Raw genomic sequence first — 18,067 nt, 5'->3', positions numbered from 1 at the left:
CAAAACATAGCACTGCACCAGCTACTAGGAAGACAATCAACTCTATCCCAGCCAAAACCAGGACAGTCTTCTAAGGTGATCTTCGGTCAGGCTAGCAGACTTCTTACAACACATGCCATATGCATCCAAAAATCATCACTGTGAGCCCATCAAAATATTCATTCCCTCAAAGCCAGAAGCATCTTTCTGCTCTCAGCAGCTCTTCCATGCCTGCCTTGACAACAGGGTTGGGACCCACTGGATTACCCCAGACTCTGTTCCTCTGAAGCAGAGAGCCCCAGCAGACCTTTTTGTCTTGCCTTTTTATTTTCACTGTGGATCAGAGTCAGGCTGCCCACCTACATGTTTGTTTTCAGGTCAGCAGCACATTGGACAGACTACCAAAACACAAATGTTTCTGAGTAAGTCCTAGATTTTTTTCAGAAAGGAAGTCTAAGCCTGGACTCTCCCCATCAATATACTTATGTGTTTTAAGAGTACTGCCTGGTGGAAATTACTTGGATCCAGCCACCTCAGATATGAGATGGAGTGGTTTCTATTCATACCTTCCATCTTACAACCACTGTATGTTTTCAGTTTAGTTTGGTTTTTTTCCTTCTCTACCATTCAGCTTCCCTGACTTAAACACTCTCCCTCTTCCTGTGTCCCAACCACACTGGACAACTGTCATCTGCTGGGGAGATAATGAGATAACCTGGGTGAAGCAGAAGCACAGAGAGTACAAAACATCTGTTAATTACGCTCTAGGGCATGTTTAATCCATTTTGCTTTGGCAAATGTTGAAAGAAATTCCTCTAACCAGCAACAACAGCCTTAAGTGGCAATAGCCACATTGGTATCTGGCACTGTCCTACCGTGAGAGGTACTGAGGAAGGAATGGGCTTAAGGAAAAAAGATTTTGAAAAATCTCAGGACACCTGTTTAGATTTGAGATTTTATTTCTTGCTGTGATGGCAGCAGAGAATGGTAAAGTCTCAAACAGCCACTTTCAGAGTGATGAGGAAGGGGAGAGAAAGCAGCAAAGGCAGAGGGCCCTCTGCGGGTCAGTGTTCAGTGCTGAGGGCACGAGAGGAGTCATGGCTTGAAGTTTCCTCCCCCTCCAGCAAGGGTCCTTCCACTCTCGCTACTTGTCCTCAAGGAAGGTGCACACCTGGAGGAGATCTGAAAACGGAAAGGACAGCGAGTTCAGATCCTGCCTTTAAACACTCCCGTCCCACCAGCACACACCCAGCCACGCCAACAACGTCATCGTGTGGAAAATACATTGTGTGCCACAAAAAAAAGCGTATCCTCATTTTGCTTTAAAAAATTAAATGGACAGCTACAGAAGAAACTGTCTGCGCCTGCAAGGCTAAGAACTGCAATTCACAGACTTCTTCCTGGGGCTGTTACAGTTACCTGATGGATTGCAGGTATTGAGGCTAGCAACTGAAGCATAGTATTGATCTCCGAGGAATTCCTTGTACGTTATTCCATCGCGGAGTTTGACCAGACACTTGGTCAAGTCTTTAAACAGAAGGTCTTTGGTTTGAGACTCAAACATCTTGAACCTGTCTTTCTCGATTCCTTTTGTTCCAAATAGTTTCTGAAATAAAGGCACGAAGAGGTAAGCGTTTGTAAAAAGTAGAAAGCTGGCAAGATTCAGCTTGTACAAGCCTAGCTCTTAGTCCTAGTTCTTCACCATCATCCTGGGGAGCCCCCAGCTAAGCTCCAGAAATTTAGGATTGAATCTTCTGTTCATGTGGTTAGATGAGGGATCTCTCAGTGGTAGGCACAGTCGTGGCATAACTGTCAAAACAATTTTTTTCATTTTAACCTGTCACTACATGCAGAGCCCATCGGCAGATGCTGCCAGCAGGTCCTATGCCTTAGCCATGAGTTGAAAGCAAAAGGAGCTGACTTCCCAAGTGTCAGCAGACCCTGACGGGGAAGTAACTATTAATGTTTTCAGTGTAAAATCAAACAGAGCTTGTTTAACCTGGTTACATTGACACCAGTAGCTGTAAGACCCTGTGTGCGCAGGGAGGCTGCTGTCTTCTCTGGGCTGTGCCTGACCCAGCTGGGTGAGAGACCAGGCACCCCAGAGGAGTTTCTGAAACACACCTGCAAGAGCATAGCCCAAGAAGGTGGTGATAGTCTCGCCTCACACAAGTATAGCGTGACAATAGCAACCACTACGATCCAGCTGGTACCTAAAGGTGTATTTGCTAAGGTGGCAGAGGAGAAAGAGCAGTTCGGAAGGGATGGAGGAAGGGGGAGGCTAAGGGACAAGGCTGTCACCCCATATCGGTAAATGAAAATCTTCCACGTTGTGCTGACTTGGTAAACTCAGAGCATCCTTGCTCTAAAAATGCAAACATGCGGCATAAAAACAACCCCAGAACTTTTCTTCCACTGTCAGTACTACTAACCTCTTGTCTCTCCAGCAGCTCACGGACTTTTTTTGCTTTCTCAGGACGTGTGATCACAGCATGGGTAGGAACTTTGGCCAGGTGGCAGTCCCTGTAAGCCATGACATTTGCCCGTTGCCCATCAGTGCACAGCAACTCAAATTCGTCCATTTTCAGACTTTTGGCCCAGTCTTCTTTATTTTTGCCTTTAAAGAAAGTAGGTTTGGAGATTCAGAGATCTTGTGTAGCAGAAGAACATCAGCCTCACGACACCTAAGCAAGGCATTTGTCCCTGCCTGCATGTGCACTTGGAGACCTGGCATGTACAAAGGAGGCTGTAAGTAAAACTCAGGAAAAGTCAATGGGATGAGTCAGACTCTCAGAGCAAGCTGGGAGATTTAGTTACATCCCCTTCCTTGCATTTTTTCCCAAATGCTTGGACAACTTCAGTCACTGCTTTCAGAAATGTGAACTGAACTTTTAATTTTCAGGCAAGCGGGGAGCTAGAGTGCTGCGCAAAGGTGTCGAGGCAAGAGTCTGTGGTTAAGGGACTGCCTGAATAATTGTGCAGCTGAAATTAAAGGATAGTTAGCAGGGAAGTGTCTCTGCAGAAATGCCTGGGAAGAGCCACCGTGGACAGACGGCACATGCTGACGCTTGAATTCTGCTCCTCCTGCAGGAGGGGTGAGACTGACAGGACAAGCAGGTAAAGCTTGCTATTACCCTCTGCTCTGGGAACAAAAATAATGCAGATAGGCGAAGGCAGCCCTGCAGACACCCGTGCAACAGAAAAACCACATACCCTCAGTGTTTTCCTCAACAATGGAATGCTTAATAAAGGCCACATCCCCCCGCTCGACCAGACACCTGGGAAGTACAAAGAAAGGCAAGTGACGTGGGTGCTGGAATCCCGGCCCTTTCCCACAGATTTGATTCTGGCCTATGTCTTATTTTGTAAAATTAATCTCTGAGGACAGTCAGGTCTAGGAGTCCTACCATTAATATTTTAAAGATATCTGAAACACAGTCTTCTAACACATTCTGGAAAAAAACCATGCATCCTTCTCACATGATAAGTAGCCAATTTATTTTATTGTCAGAAGGAAGCAGTTTGGCCAGGTTCAGAATTTGCTTTGCTTTCTGTAATGCCTGCCTGCACATGTTAATAGCTTTGTAAAAACACTAACTGGCACTGAAAGGACTGCAAACCCTGAAGCAGGGTCTCTTTTCTATTACATGTAAATAAAACAAGATTCATTCTCTTTTTAAATTCATGCCCAAAATGAATTACTCAGACTTGAGCTGATACTGAGCAGGTATGGAGGAGATGGCAATGAGGCTGACCTTTGGTCTCCGCACTTTTTAGAGGATGGCTCATTTTAACTAAAGCAAGCAGCATTTTTAACAGGGGTGTATCAAGTGGCAGCATTGTTTTCAGGTCCCCATCTTTTAATGCTCCTTATTTGTGGTAAAAGTATAGCACTGCTGCCATTGTAGGAGGTCTGACCAAAACACTTGTGTCTCTCCAGGTTTGCCTGGAGGCACCAGGACATTAGTTTTACAGAACAGGAACATTTTGCATCATTTTGCAGAAAGCTGCATAAAGAAAAAACATATAGCATATGTATAACATTACAGACATATATACTTTCAGCAGCGTAATGGAGAAAAAGAGAAGGTCATCAAATTAGCATCAACATGAGGCTGTACTCCATATGTGATCTACCCATAACCTCTGTGATTAGCCCAAGCGTTTCCACCACTTACCGGAAAGCTCCAGTATATCCATAGTATTTCTCATGGCTGCTGGCGACGCACTTCTCTGGCGGGACCCCTCCTGAGCCCTTGCAGAGTCGACAGAGGCGGGAGTTAGGAGGAGACCCGGGAGCACAGCCCTCGCTGAAGTATTCATCTGAAGGCAGGAAGAGGAAAAATTCACTTTTCCTGCACTGAAAAGTTAGGTTTTCTTTTAATAATATGTTCTCACGCTGAATTTGTATTAGCGGTCACTGGGAGCTGGAAACAGGCTGTGAGAAGGAGCACGATTCAGTGGACAGCAAATCGCACGCATCCAGTTTTCACTATGAAACTTGTGTCTTGTTATTATTGATAATGAAGTGGGGCCTAAGGCTCAATTGCAATAGGCAACTGCTGCAAACCATTCCCAGTTCACACAGAGCCAGCCTAAGTCTCCACAGCCTTTATGGGTTGGCAGAGTTGCATTTGGCGGCAATGGCAGAGCTCTGGGGGAAGAAGGGACAGTGGGAAAGGCAGGCAGGAGGATGGAGAGGCTGACTAAAATTTACTAACAGTAGTATCTTCTTGCAGTTAGAGATTTCCTTTTAATAATTATATGCTTAATTTGCCTTGGTCAATAATATTTCCAAATTATTTTTGTTGGACCGTAATTCTCACCAATTGAAAGTTGGATGTAGAAGTTGATCTTCTGAACAATCTCTAAAGTCCCAGAGCCAATGAAGACTTTTACCCTCTTATTCTCAGGCAGTCAGATCAGTCCCTTTGAGTTTCTTGAACAAAGATCAGTCTCTGTCCCCTGTTCTCAGCCCTTTGCCTCCCTTCTGAGATTCATAAACCCATCCTTTACCCCCACTTCACACCCTGCACAAGCACCAGGCCCCCTATTCCTGGGGCAGCCTGTATTCCCTTTTTGGGAATACCTTTTGGGCTATTGCTAAGGGAAAGGAAGAGATGTGAAAAGAAAGAAAAGCCCTCCAAAGCAGCTGACATGCCGTATCTTACTCTGAAGCGGTCACCAACAGCCTACAACTTTGCTCAGTGAAACCTTAAATAACAGAGTCTTCTCCATTTCCCACCTCCAGGTGGGAATCTTTGAGGCACAAGAAACTTTGAAGATCACGTGAAGGATGGGAAAACAATTTTGCAAGCAGATTCCCAGCTCGAAAAAATGGATGCAAAACTCAACTCACCGAAATTGCAGTTCCCTGTCCTGTTGTGAATCAAGCCCATGGGGATGTTCCAGCCAGCAGTTCTCCCGACAGCAGTGTGGCACGACTTCTTGCCCTGCAGATTGTTCCATGTGATATCTCTGTTAGATTTCTTCACAACAGCCACAGCAAAGTAGGATGCTTTCAGAAGATAAAACAGAGATGAATTAAGGACTGACCCGAGGATCTCACCATGCTTTCTTAGGAGAGCATTGGTTCCACTTGGGAGAGGACACCTATGAACAGCGTAGCAGAAATACTTTGCACTTCTTATAAATTATTTGCCAGGCAGCAACAATGGAAGAGTTTGCAGATGTGATGCATCTACTCCCACCATGCCCCTGGGAAATTGTTATCCTTGACATTTCCCTGCCCCCCAAAACTCTGACACTTGGGTATGCGAGAAGGCTGTAGCAAGACATACATGATGATTTTTTTATCCCCTCCTGATTTCTTATCCCCTCCTTAGCAAAGGACAAAAACCTTCCCTCCCCTCCCTCTTCCCACTTCTATAAAGAACAATTTCCTAATGCTACAACCCAGACCCTCCTTTCTCTGTTTGCAGCCCTGGCACTGTTATGGTGTGACTGCACTCCAGACAGCAGCAATTAAGCAATTAAGCACAAATCTCTGCTGCTACCATATGCTTTGCCTTGCTATCTGTTTGCAGACCCTGGCTTTCCATCTGACTACTACATTTGTCTCCCAAATTTTTAATATCTGCATTGGACACAGTGGCTCTTTGTGTGGAGACTGGCCATTTGTTCTCCACTCATGACTGCACATATATATTTTTCTACTTGTATCCATCAGGACTGTTTTCTGTCCCTCTGTTGGCAGTAATTACCTGGTTCTCCTTCTGCTTTGCTGCATTGACTGTCATCTGAGGGGTGGGAAAAAGAAGAAGATATTAGATAAAAGATATGGCAAATCCAAAAAAGGATCGAGCTCACTAATTTCTGGAGAGACTGAAATAGAAGTGACTATTTCAGGTACACTTTGAGCATCAGCAGAACAAAGCACAACCTCCATCTGATCCTCTGAGCTAAAACAACTAGTTTTACTGGGGCCGGTGCTAGAGGACGGGGACATCATGATTAAAACGAAGAAGAGAGGAGCTGGAGGGCGTTGTGTTCCTGACTGTCAATGCCCGCTTTCCCAGGGCTGTTCCACCTTCGTGGAAAGACAAGGCATGCAGCGGTAAGCAGAGTTGCCTCAGAGCAACCATGTGTTTTCTGCAGGATGCAGCGCTGAGGCTGCTTTCTCGATTTCAGAATAAAACCAGTGCTTTTGCACTAGCCCCTTCCCCACCACCTGAACCCAGAAGGGCAGCCTGGGCTGTGCTTACCCTCATAGCTTTCTCCCATCACTGGCACCAAGCCACACACACCAGCAGTGTAGACAAAACCTCCGTCTAAGCTGATAGCATCTGCTTCACCTTTCTGCAATAAAAAGGCACAGTGATGAAACGACGCTGTATGTCCCCAGACCAGTGCTTTTCAGAAATAGGGTTGTAAAAGAAGCACTCGATGTAAAGGAGAAGGATGTGGGGACGTGAGAGCCCATCCCTTAGCATATAGACAGACGAAGTCTCACTGATGCAAACAGAGGCAGTTTTGAAATTATCTCTCCTGTGCACTTGTAAACCATCTCCAGCAGCAGCTCTTGTCCCTAGGCACTCGCAGGCTCAGGCGTGGGTCTGTCCTAGCCTGCTTCCCTGCCACACAGATTTCCTTATCTCCCCCGTCCTTTCAAGTTTCTATTTTGTGCTGTCTTCACGGTACTGACACAACCCTCTGAGCTGCCACCAGCATCCTTGTCTGTGCTATGGAATCACTCCTCTTCTAAGCAGGCAACTGTTTTTCTTTGCATTTTACAAAATCTGTATTTTGCCTTCCTTTTCCAAATAAAAAGTTATGTTGCACCAGAAAATTGCTTTTTATTTAGGAAACCTCAAAAAAGAACACTGACCAAAAATTTTTTCTGAAAAATGTTAATCTGTGAAAAACTAGTCTTCTCTCTGTGATGAGGTTGGTTTCTGCCCACTGGTATTTCTCACAAAGCTCCCAGTATTTTATTTTAAAATCTACCCCACCTCTGCCCCATCTATTCCCAGGCTGAAAGAAGCAATGCTGCTCTCCACCTGAAAGGTTCACAGGGAGAAGAAAAGGAAAAAAAGCCATACCATGATCTTAATAATGCAGTCGTTGGTGTTGTCTGCCACAGTGCACTCCACCTCCCCGTTGCTCACCACACTCCAGAGGTCACACTTGCTCTTCTCATTCTTGCCTACTGCACACCACCGCGTCTTGTTTTCTCTGCGGTTGGGGTTCAACTGATCTGTAAAAGCAGCAGAGGAAAAACAAGGATAAGCCTACAGCCCTACTGAACAATAAGGCTATGAACAGGCTACTTTCTGAGTGCATGGGACTCAGCCATGAAACCATCTGTACATACCAAGCTGCTGCTGCCCAGTGCAAGACATTTAATAAGCCCTGGGCCAGCATGAATAGAAGGGGTGATTCTTAAGCTGAAGGATGCTCAAAAATCAACTTACAGGTCAGAAAGGAGAATTTCTGCATAACACAAGCCGCTCATGCAGATTCGTGTTAGCTAAAACACCGCAACCACTAAACCACCACGCGTTAATAGTACATAGTGTGGCTGCCTATAATATATTCTGCATTTCTCCAGGCCTCATAGCCCAGACAACCATGAGACTAAGACCAGACTGAGCTGGAAAAATGCAGCCTAGTTATGTTTCTGTGAAGTAGCATTTGAATAATCTGTTTTGATGCTACATGAAGTCCACGCACAGCCTTCCATAAATGCCATAGCAGCTGAGCCTACCACAGAGATCTCTGAGCAACTGTACATTTTAAGTGGGTTTTGGAGGTCATTTGTGGGATGTTTGACTCTCAGAAAGCCAGCTAGGACATCAGTAAATGCTCAGTGAGTCTAGATGGAAATAAGGGACACTTTTTCCTTCAAGTGGCCAAGACTGGACCTGGTGTCCCAGGATGTTCCTTCCTCTTAAGTCCCAGAAATGGCTTTTCTAAGCAGCAGTTTTGACCATGCCCAATCTCTACCACAAGCTGAATAACCGTGAGCAGTTTTTGCTGTTGTAATTGTGGTGAAGGGACGAGGGGTGGAGTATGTGTAAATTTTCCACCTTTGTCAGTGTGGTGATGATGTTATTTTGACTTTGGAATCAACAAATTCCTTTTGTTGATGTAAGTGAAGTTTGTGAAGATTGGGTGACTTTAATGATAATACCTTTCACAGGAAATATTTTGCAGAGAATACTGTCTGTGTTTGAAAGAATCGTGTTCCTTTTGCCTAGACATTTGTTGATCCCATCTCTTCAACACAGCTCACACTGACACAACATTAGTGTTTCATGTCCTGCCTACCTTTCTGAAGGCTCTGGATAGCACTGTAATACTCAAAGCCCAGGTAGAGCTGGGAGTCCATCAGTGGTGGGATACGCTTCAGCTGTACAGCAGAATCTTTGAAAAGCAAGTCTTTGAGGCCTGGGTCCTTCTTGCCAGGTGGCCCAAAGAGCTGGAAGGTGCTGGTTGTGCCCACACCATATTTCTCCTGCCGCAAGGGAAAAATAATCAGCAAATAACTGTACCAAAGCTCTTGGAAAGCTGTGGAGAGCAAGCAAGAGCCAGAGGACAGAAGAGGGGATGCTAAGGGAAGGAAAGGAGAGCTTGATGATACCTGTGCTTTTGAGAGAAAGTTCCAGATGTCATCAACCTTGCTATCATCTCGAGCCACAACAGCGTGAGCAGGCACCCTGGCCCAGTGACAGGCTTTATAGTTGTCCACAGGCTGACGGCTGCCATCCAGACACAGAAGCTCGTACTGATCCTTCTCCTCTGGGGCATTTTCTGGAGGAAGGGAGGAACCATCAGTTGCACCACCACAAAAATAAGACCAAAAAGCCAGTCTGGGGCAGCTTTGTAGTGAATTTATGTCTGCTGAAGCTTGGGGAAGAATTCTTTGCAGAAGAGAGGTTGCACGCACCCCCTTTGCAATGGTAATGGGGTCATCGTGGTCATACAAAGGCAATGCAGATAGAAGAATACATGTGCCTGTGCAAGAGAGATTATCTCTGCCTCTGTCATAACTAATCCAACAGTAAAAGGATTTATGTGGCAGTAGTGCCTAGACATCCAGACACTTACAAATGGCTACAAATACAAATAGATTTACAAACACCATACAAATGGATTGAACAGGTCGGGAGCTGCACGTGATCTGTGAAGGCCGTAGGTAGCCAATGCCAAGGCTGAAAACAGAGCGCAGGTCCGAGATCAGAGAGTTACAGGAGTATTCAGGTGGGAAGGGACCTCTGAAGATCTCTCATCCAAGCCCCTGCTCAAAGCAGGGGCAGACCAGGTTGCTCCAGGTAGATCTTGAAAACCTTCAAGGATGGAGAGTGCGCAGCTGTCCTGGGCAACCCATCCCACTGCTTGACTGTCCTCAAGGGGAAAAAATTTCCCCTTGTATCTGGTCCAAACCTCTCTTGTTTCAGTTTATGATTATTGTTTCTCATCTTTCCACTGTCTACTTCCGTAAAGATCTTGGCTCCACCTTCTTGCTAGCCTTCTTGTAGGTACAAGCAGGCTGCTCTGAGGTCCCCCCAAAGCCATCTCTTCCCCAGGCTAATCAAGCCCACCCCGCTGAGCATCTCCTCACAGGACAAGTGTCCCTGCCCCATGACCATCTTGGTGGCCCTCCACTGAGTTCACTGCAGGTCCTGGGTGTGCCAGGCTATCTTCTGTCTCCGAGAAGTGCAGAGTTAGTGAACTCTTGCTGTGGGCTGAATTCCCTCCAAAATCCCTCCCCGAGGGATGGGTGAGTGATTACCCACATAATTGCTCATCCTGTGTTTGCTGTGATAACATTACAGCTGGCTCTGAGATATGGCACCAGTGATAATACCACTGAACTTAAGCAGGTTTTCCTTCTTCAAAGAAGAACCTCAAAGAGGGAAAAGTGGACCCCACCATAATCATGTTTCTCGATAACAAGGATGACTCAGTCCACAGTGTGCAAAACATGTTTCTAGAGTTGAAAGGAGAAGAGGTTTAGGGCAAACCTGGAGAGGAATGAAAGCCTGCACAGTGTAGACTGGTTGTAGGATGGAGTGGCAGCAAGAGGTTGGACTAGAAAGGAGAGAAACAAGTGATCTTGCAGGCCTACCTTGAACAGTTGTGTGTTTCACAAAAGCCACATCTCCTTTTCCATCTTTCAGACAGCTGCAGGTGGGAAGAACAGAAGAGATGTTAAAAAAACAGACATTGTTGCTCCCTATCTCCTCTTCAGCAAATTACTTTGGCACAAACTGTAACCATAGAGCAGTGGTTTTCCCCCAAAAAAGCTATGCTGGCAGGGAAGAAAATGTAATGGCAGAGAAGTAATGCTCAAGAAGCCCAGTTAGACTTAGCACAATGTTAATGCTGTGTATTCTTAAGTCTGTGCAAAACCATAAAACCCAGCTGCTTCTCTCATCTCCCACTAGCTGCCTGCCTGTTATTACTAATTGGATCTTTAATTACCAGTCCTCCCAGTTGTTCTATAAATTCAGTCTCCTCAGGACCCCTGATTACAACACGGCCCTCCCTGGTATAACAAAAACTTGCATGTGTCAGGGCTAGAATATTTCCCCAAAGGAAAAATAACTTTCACTCACTGAAAAGCTCCAGAATAGCCAGAATAAGGTGCTGTGCGGGAGCATTTGGTTTTGGAGTCCCCCTTGCACTGACGGCACAGTTTTTGTTCAGTGGTAGCACCAGGCACGCAGCTGGCAGAGAAAAAATTGGCCACCGCTATGGATGAGAAGGATGCAATAGTTAGTCTAACATTCACTTTTACAAGGACCTGGAAGGGAGGGGATGCACAAAGAATGTCAATGACTTGACTGCTCTGCGAGCCACCTCTGCACCTCCACAGAAGATCAGGCAACATCACTTTCACTGTACCACCACCCCTGGCTTAACGTCAACCCATTTATCTCGCTGTTTCCCACTTCACCTTGCTCGATGGAGGCCGAGTCTTTGCCATCCCACTTGATGTCTCCCCGGTTGAGGAGTGTCCCAACTGGGATATTCCAGCCAGCGGATCTACCCAGGCCCGTGTGGCAGGAGGTCTTGCCCTGCAAGTTATTTATTGTGAAGCCTGTTCCTTTCTTCACGACGGCCACAGCATAGTATCTGGTTGTGGAGACTGCAGTGCAGGAAAAAGCAGGAAAGCAATAAAAAAGCAGGACTTAGGAACATTTCAAATCCTGCCAAACTGCTGATTTCAGAGAATAAAGTGCTGCACTTCCAAATAATTATCACTCATGGTCTTCCCACTTTCAATGGGTGAGTTACACTGCCAATATTGAACCAATGCTGTGCATTACAACTTGTAATGGTAAGTGACCTGAAAATACTATCACATGCAAAATGCTTTGCCACTGAACAGACGTTAGACCTGCCCGTAGTTTTGTAAGGACACTTCAACAAGTCTTTTTGGCAAGTCTTCTTTGGCAAGTCTTTTCTCAAATGCCATTGCCCACTGAAGCATACATGTAAGCCTTGCAAGACTGAAATTCCACATTTAGTCTTTAAAATTATACCTAGTGCATCACATGCTATGTATGAATAAAATGACTGAGTTTTAGGGGCGGTAGAGACCACAGTCTTCCTTTTAATTTATGTATTTTCTTAGCTACTATGTTGAGAATGACTCTGCCATGTTGTTTTGATCCTGAATATGGTGTACGAACAGGCTGAACTCCAGGGCAGAGGTCAAAAGAGATTGGGAGCTTTCGACGTGGTGGGATTTCATGAGACAAGGCAGACAAAAATGGGGAAATACTATCTGTTTGTCTCCCAAGAGAAAGATGGAAGAGAAAAAGGATGGTACAGAGAGTGAGTAGGGATAGAGCAATGGAGCTAACTCTTATCAGAAGGGATTGCTGCAGAGCACTTTTTATGCTTCTCTTCTTTTTTGTGTGCATTGCCTGCACCTCTTGCCTCAGCCATCTCAACTGAGTGTTCCTCCACAACCACTAACGGCAATGCTCTTGCCTCTTCAATCTATTTTTTTTTTTGTCTTGATGAATGCACACGAAGACACACAGGTTATCTGGGCTGTCTATCTCAGTGTTGTACCCATGTAGTTCAAGGTCACTGAAAGCAGAAGATCTCTGGGACCAGCACAATTTTTATGCCACGTTTCAGGACGACCGTGGTGCTCATGGTGCTCTCCTTCCATGGCCACTGCTCATCACAGGATCAGTGACTTTCATCACGGCTAACATCAAATGGGACACTGGCTCTGCCCTTTTCTATTGCAGTGACTCAATGGCCATGGGTGATGATTCATATTTTTGTGTAATTACCCCCTACCCCTTCCTCTCTGGGATCTGGAAGCCAGGGGCAATATCTCGGACACCCAACAGAAATAATATGGGAGCTCTGCGTGGAAAGGATGGCCTTTGCACTACCACCTTGTTACCACCACTTGGCTTAAAAATATTGCATGAAAATATACCTCCATTTTGGTCGTGGACCTCAGCAGCAATGGGTTTCAGCTTGTAGGGGGCAAGGCCTGCCTCAAAAACTTGACCACCATCCAAGCTAATGGCATCTGCTTCATTATTCTAAACAACAAAAAGATTTTGGTCAATAAAAAAAGAGCAGCGCACATGAGGGAAAACACTTCCCCAGAGTCTCTCCTGGATCCTTGTGGGTGAGTCCTTCTCTACAGGGGGATCACAGGTAACAACCAGTGACTCAAAGGAAACCCCAACCTTCTCCAGGCTGCTGAAATATCCTCAGTGCCCAGCACATATATTTGCTGCCCACTCACCGAAATGGCTTTTATGCAGTCAAGGTATGTTGATTTCTGCAGGCAAGTCAATGCAACACCATCTTGTTGCATGAGGTCCCTTAGACTGTTGCATTTGTTCTCTTCTGCTATGGATATTGTGCACCATCTGACACTTGCCTTGGGGGGAGCAGCAAAACACAGAGCTGTAGAGAGAACCAGAAATAGAAAGTCTCAGAGAGGTAGAAAGACACCGCGTGAAGAGAAAAAGCATCTTTGTGAATACATGATCTCTGGTTCCCTGCAGTCCTGGCCTTGGGTGATGGCCGGGTGCAGGATCTCCCTTGCACATCTCCTAAGTCATGCAGGAAGGCTGTTTCTTTCCTGCCTGACGTGTGCACCTTCAGGAACATCTGGGAGGATCATTCCTGTCCCTGGGTAAAGGGTGTCCTGTACAGCATCATGACTCAAGCAACCTGAGATCATGGCAACATCCAGAGGAGTAGGAGAACAAATCCACACACTTCAATAGAAATCAGACTCAAGACTTTGCAAAAACGGAGGGAAAAGGCAGTCCACTGAAGCAGTATCTTTGCAGATAACCCCAGAGGGAGAGCAGCTCTGACCTGGCCAGACTATATTCAGTATATTGCCACACATTACCTCCTTGGCAGCTAGATAGTCTGATATATTTAACTGTTTCTTTATATCTCACCTCCTACACTACACCCAGTAACAGATGCCATACTACCTCCACAGTCCTCTCTCCTAAGAGTCCCCCGACCAGTAAGTGCAGATAACCAGCTGCTCTGGGAGACCAGAGCAAAGCAAAGACCTCAGGTGGACACAGACTCATGCCTCCTTCAGCAACCTAAACACCAGGAACGCTGGAAACTTGCAGTTAGAGTAAGTGGGCAGCCTGTGCTGCACACTTCACCTTATCTCTGCCCCTTCCTGGCAGAGCGGCTGTAATGCACAGCTCGCTCCCTCCAAACCCTTGATGGCACATTTCATTCAAACATCTCTAGATTAACCTGTGCTGTTTCCATTTTCTCTTTCACCTCTGAAATATTCTCTCTTACTTGATTTTTGAGCCATAACCCTGCCAGCAGACACCTCCCCTCCTCCCAGTGCAGGTGCTGAATTTGGCCAAAGGGAGAATCCTTAGCCTTAATTCGTACTGCCACCATCTACATTTTTCAAGTCTTGGCTGCACAAAGGCGTGGTCACCTTAATCTAGTGCTGGCAACCATTCTGCCCTGGGCAGAGGCTGGATGGGGACCTCCTGAGGGAGTCAGCCCGGCTGCTCTGGTGAACATTGGGAAGGCAACGGGAGCCTGAGTGCCACGGTCTCTGTTGCAGAGCTTTTGGGCAACCTCTTGGCTCCTTCTGTGCAAGGGAGGAGGAGGGACTTTTCACTGTTAACAAGACATCATTGGATGCTAGTACTCAGCAGAGGTGCTCGAGGACTTTCTGATGCCAGCAGCACAGGGAACCCTTCCCACCAGAGGACATTAATCACCACCACACTTTATGGGGGATTGGAAGAGACCCTCTGCCTACTTCAAGAAGGGGATCCCTCTTTCCCTTTCCAGGCAGCAGTCCCCAGGTCAGGTGCAGACGGCAGCAATCTTCTTGCCGTGGCTACCTGCCCATTGCCTGCCAAAACTGTGAGCAGAGAGAGAGGAGAGAAATAATTGCTTCAAGCAGAGCCAGCTCTGCAGAGGCACAATTTAGGCATAAAATTACACAGGATCCTGAGCAAAGTGCAGCCGCTGCAGCAGGATGGAGCAGCACAGGAGGAGAGGGAGGAGCATGGGGAGTCTTTAGTTATTTAACTTCTATTTTATTGTCACTGCCTTCAGGTTTAATGCAACACACATGCAGGCTTGACAGGGAGGTCTTGTTCCAGCTTCTCCCCCTCCCCAGCTGAACCCCTGCTCCTTTCCTGGCACAGTAGCTTGCGGGAGGATGATTTTTCTCTTCACCCCATGGCAGCAGGCGTGCAGAGCCTCTCCCGAGCAGTCCCCTCCCTGGCAGTGGGTGCCGAGCATCCCTGCTCCTTGCCAGCTGGGTGCTCAGCAGCTTACTGTGGGGAGCCGCAGACCTCCCTCCAGCATCCATGGGCTGGCCCAAGGAAAAAAGCTGCTGTCATTAATGCTTAAAACACCATCCTTGTTGACAGATCCACAGCTGCCAAAGCAAGCATCACTTTATGTCCTGGCTTTTACTTAACAGCTGCCTGGGTCTGGCATGTGCTGCAGCTCAGCCAGCCTTGTCTAGGGGGAAAGCCTGGGGTCCTGGGAGGTTTTGACTCTTCCTTTCCCCAAAAACTGCTTTCAGCAGACACTTACCCACTATCCCGAAGGACAGCACAGTAGAAAGTACCAGTTTCATACTTGAGCAGGGAGTCAGGTGCCGAGGAGGGGTTGCAGCAGCCTTGGTCACAGACTGTCCCCTCCAAGTCTGTGATGGCTTTGGAGCCGCTTTCTCTCCCTTTTATAGAGGAACAGCCCTGGCTGTGTTTGCAAAAGCAATGACCTAACACTGTTTGTCCTTCCTTGTTTCTCAATAGCTCCTAAATCGCCCCCCTCCCTGGATCAGCCCATTTTTAGGAAGCCTTTCACTTTGGCACTGAACCCCTCCGCAGGCAGGAGTCAGAGCAGGGCAAGGTGCTTTTCATTTTACAAGGGGCTTCAGATGGAAAATTCCCAAGTTGTGACATTTGAATTCCCCTGTGGGCTGAAGCGCCACAGGAGGGGCTATTTTCTTTGTGCTAGCCACCCCCTGCCTTGCCCAGCCTAATCTCAGAAAGTCCCTGCTGGATCCAGCCCTGAGTTTTGCATGTTTGCTGGTTAGTGCCACTGTCGTGCCTATCGCCCTTTGGCTTATAGCACCCTGAATGCCTGCCAGCTCCCTTGCACTCTCTTGGCAATGGCAATGGGGTTGAAAGGCAGTAAATGTTCCTTATGCATGATCTGGCAAGCTCCTTGCACAGGCAAAGAAAGTCAATGGCAATGACCAGACAGCTCGATAAGTGCCCTGCAGCCAGAAGGAAACATCATGCTGCATGTTTGTTAAATTCTTGGGATAAACCTGGGAAGAAATGCTGAGATTAGCCATCACCCTCCTCCCCCTTCCTCTGAAAAAACTCTCTGTCCAATTGTATCACTCCTGATATATCTCCCTGCAGCCAGGACCAGTGGGGCATGGCTAGGTTTACAAAGGTCTGCCTTCATGATGGTGTCCAACGCTCAATGTCCCCATCCTTGCTGCAGGCTACAAGACCAGCTTCAGGCTGACTCTGGCACATGCACGCTAAGTGAGAGTCCCTGGACCACATCAGCTTGCTCACAAGCCCTGGCAGCATCCCTAGACAGCACCTTCTAGGGCTGGTCCACCCCCTGTCCACCTGACGCAAGCTACAAGAGTTTAGTAGGAAGACCAGCGGTGAGGTCTGGCTCCCAAGCTTGCTCTCAAGAGCACCAGCCTCCCTTTGTGATCTTCTGGATCCCCTGCGCAGGTCCTTCCTCTCCCATAGCCTGCACCCTCCATGCAGCAGTGCCATGGGGTTGCCCACAGCGGGCTCCTGGCTGAGGTTGGCTGGAAGCACCCTGGGTTTGCTCTTCTCCCTCCTCCTAGCAGGCTGAGGACAAAGTGACCTGCAGCTGGGGGGTGGTGGCCAGAGTGGCCTCAGTGCAGGTGGGAGCCCAGTGTCAGGTCAAGGATATGGCTTTACAAAGTGACCCAGGGAAGGGGGCTGCTGGAGACCTTCAGGCAATGACCACCTCCACTGTGGCACCATGAGCCTGCCCTACCTGTGTCCTGGCTGCTAGAGGTCCTTACGGGCTGAGCGAGAGGCACTCATGGCCATGCTGGTTATTTCAGCATCATCTTTAGCAGTTCCTTGAGCACGGCTAGTTCCTATTTCTCATCCCTTCATCCCCTGCTTTCCCAGAAGAGCAGCACTTGTGTCCAGAGTGTCTCCAAACACACGGCAACTGGGGAAATACTGACTTGTTCCCACTGCAAGCCTTCCTTCCCTTTTAAAAATCTCCCATCTGTATTTACTCCAGCAAGCTGTGGCCCTCCAAGGTCTTCCTCCACTGAGACATGTCAATGCCACTGAAATGCACCCCCAGCTCCCCGGGGTCTCACCAGTCCTTGCCTCACACCAGGTAGCCTTAGCAATGTCCCCATCTGTAAGAAGAGGCACAAGGGCTCGCAGGAGGCTATCCTGCATGATTCTTCCATAGCTTTTTGTTGATTTGCTCCAAAATGCCTCTTCTAACAGATATCCTGAGAAAGCCTAGAAATTGCAGTGCCACTGAAAAATCAAAGATATCTGAGCACATAAACAATGGTGAAAATATTTGGACATATTGACTCCACAAACGAAGTAGGTACAACATTATCTAGAGCAGATAAAGGTATTTTTGCCACATGACAGTTGAAGGGGAAAGACGCAGAAGAATGTTCAGAAAACATAAAGGATCTGATCTTCCAGCAACAGAAGAGCAGTTGCTGGAAGAGCCTGGATTATCTTGCCCTCTGCACATGGTTCCCAGCCTTTTTTACATGGACCACCTACTGCTCCTCTCTGCTCTCTCAAATCACACCTGCATCCCCAATGCATTCCCTGTATTTGCTGAGGAGGTGGCAGTGATGTGATGGGTAGTTTTCACTCCACACCTCTTTCCCTTGCCCTCCTAGATGGCATCAGGACAAATCCAGGGGGGAAGGAAAAGGCTTGGATTGCAATAGATTTTTCTACTTACCTCTTGTCCTCCAACCGTTACCAGTACCTTCCTGGATTTCCGGATGTCCAGCCACTAGTCATCTGGAAAGTCACCAGCCACATACAGAGCAGCTTCTATACCC

General features: G+C 47.2%; 1 protein-coding gene across 1 annotated transcript; it reads right to left on the bottom strand.

Annotated features, from left to right (window-relative positions):
- Positions 1–920: 920 nt before the first annotated feature.
- TF (transferrin) lies at positions 921–15,695 on the bottom strand. Its single transcript, XM_009918638.2, has 17 exons — positions 15,541–15,695; positions 13,229–13,392; positions 12,911–13,019; positions 11,402–11,593; positions 11,061–11,196; positions 10,571–10,626; positions 9,083–9,252; positions 8,770–8,956; positions 7,542–7,696; positions 6,705–6,798; positions 6,204–6,239; positions 5,339–5,497; positions 4,158–4,302; positions 3,193–3,257; positions 2,412–2,596; positions 1,399–1,585; positions 921–1,161 (listed from the first exon to the last, which is right to left on the bottom strand). Exons 1-17 carry the CDS (start codon positions 15,581–15,583, stop codon positions 1,124–1,126), a joined length of 2,121 nt encoding a protein of 706 aa, XP_009916940.2. The 5' UTR covers positions 15,584–15,695; the 3' UTR covers positions 921–1,123.
- Positions 15,696–18,067: the final 2,372 nt, after the last annotated feature.

The sequence above is a fragment of the Haliaeetus albicilla genome, chromosome 9, assembly GCF_947461875.1.
Source record: "Haliaeetus albicilla chromosome 9, bHalAlb1.1, whole genome shotgun sequence".
Taxonomy (NCBI): domain Eukaryota; kingdom Metazoa; phylum Chordata; class Aves; order Accipitriformes; family Accipitridae; genus Haliaeetus; species Haliaeetus albicilla.
This window is presented reverse-complemented; position numbering and strand designations above follow the sequence as displayed.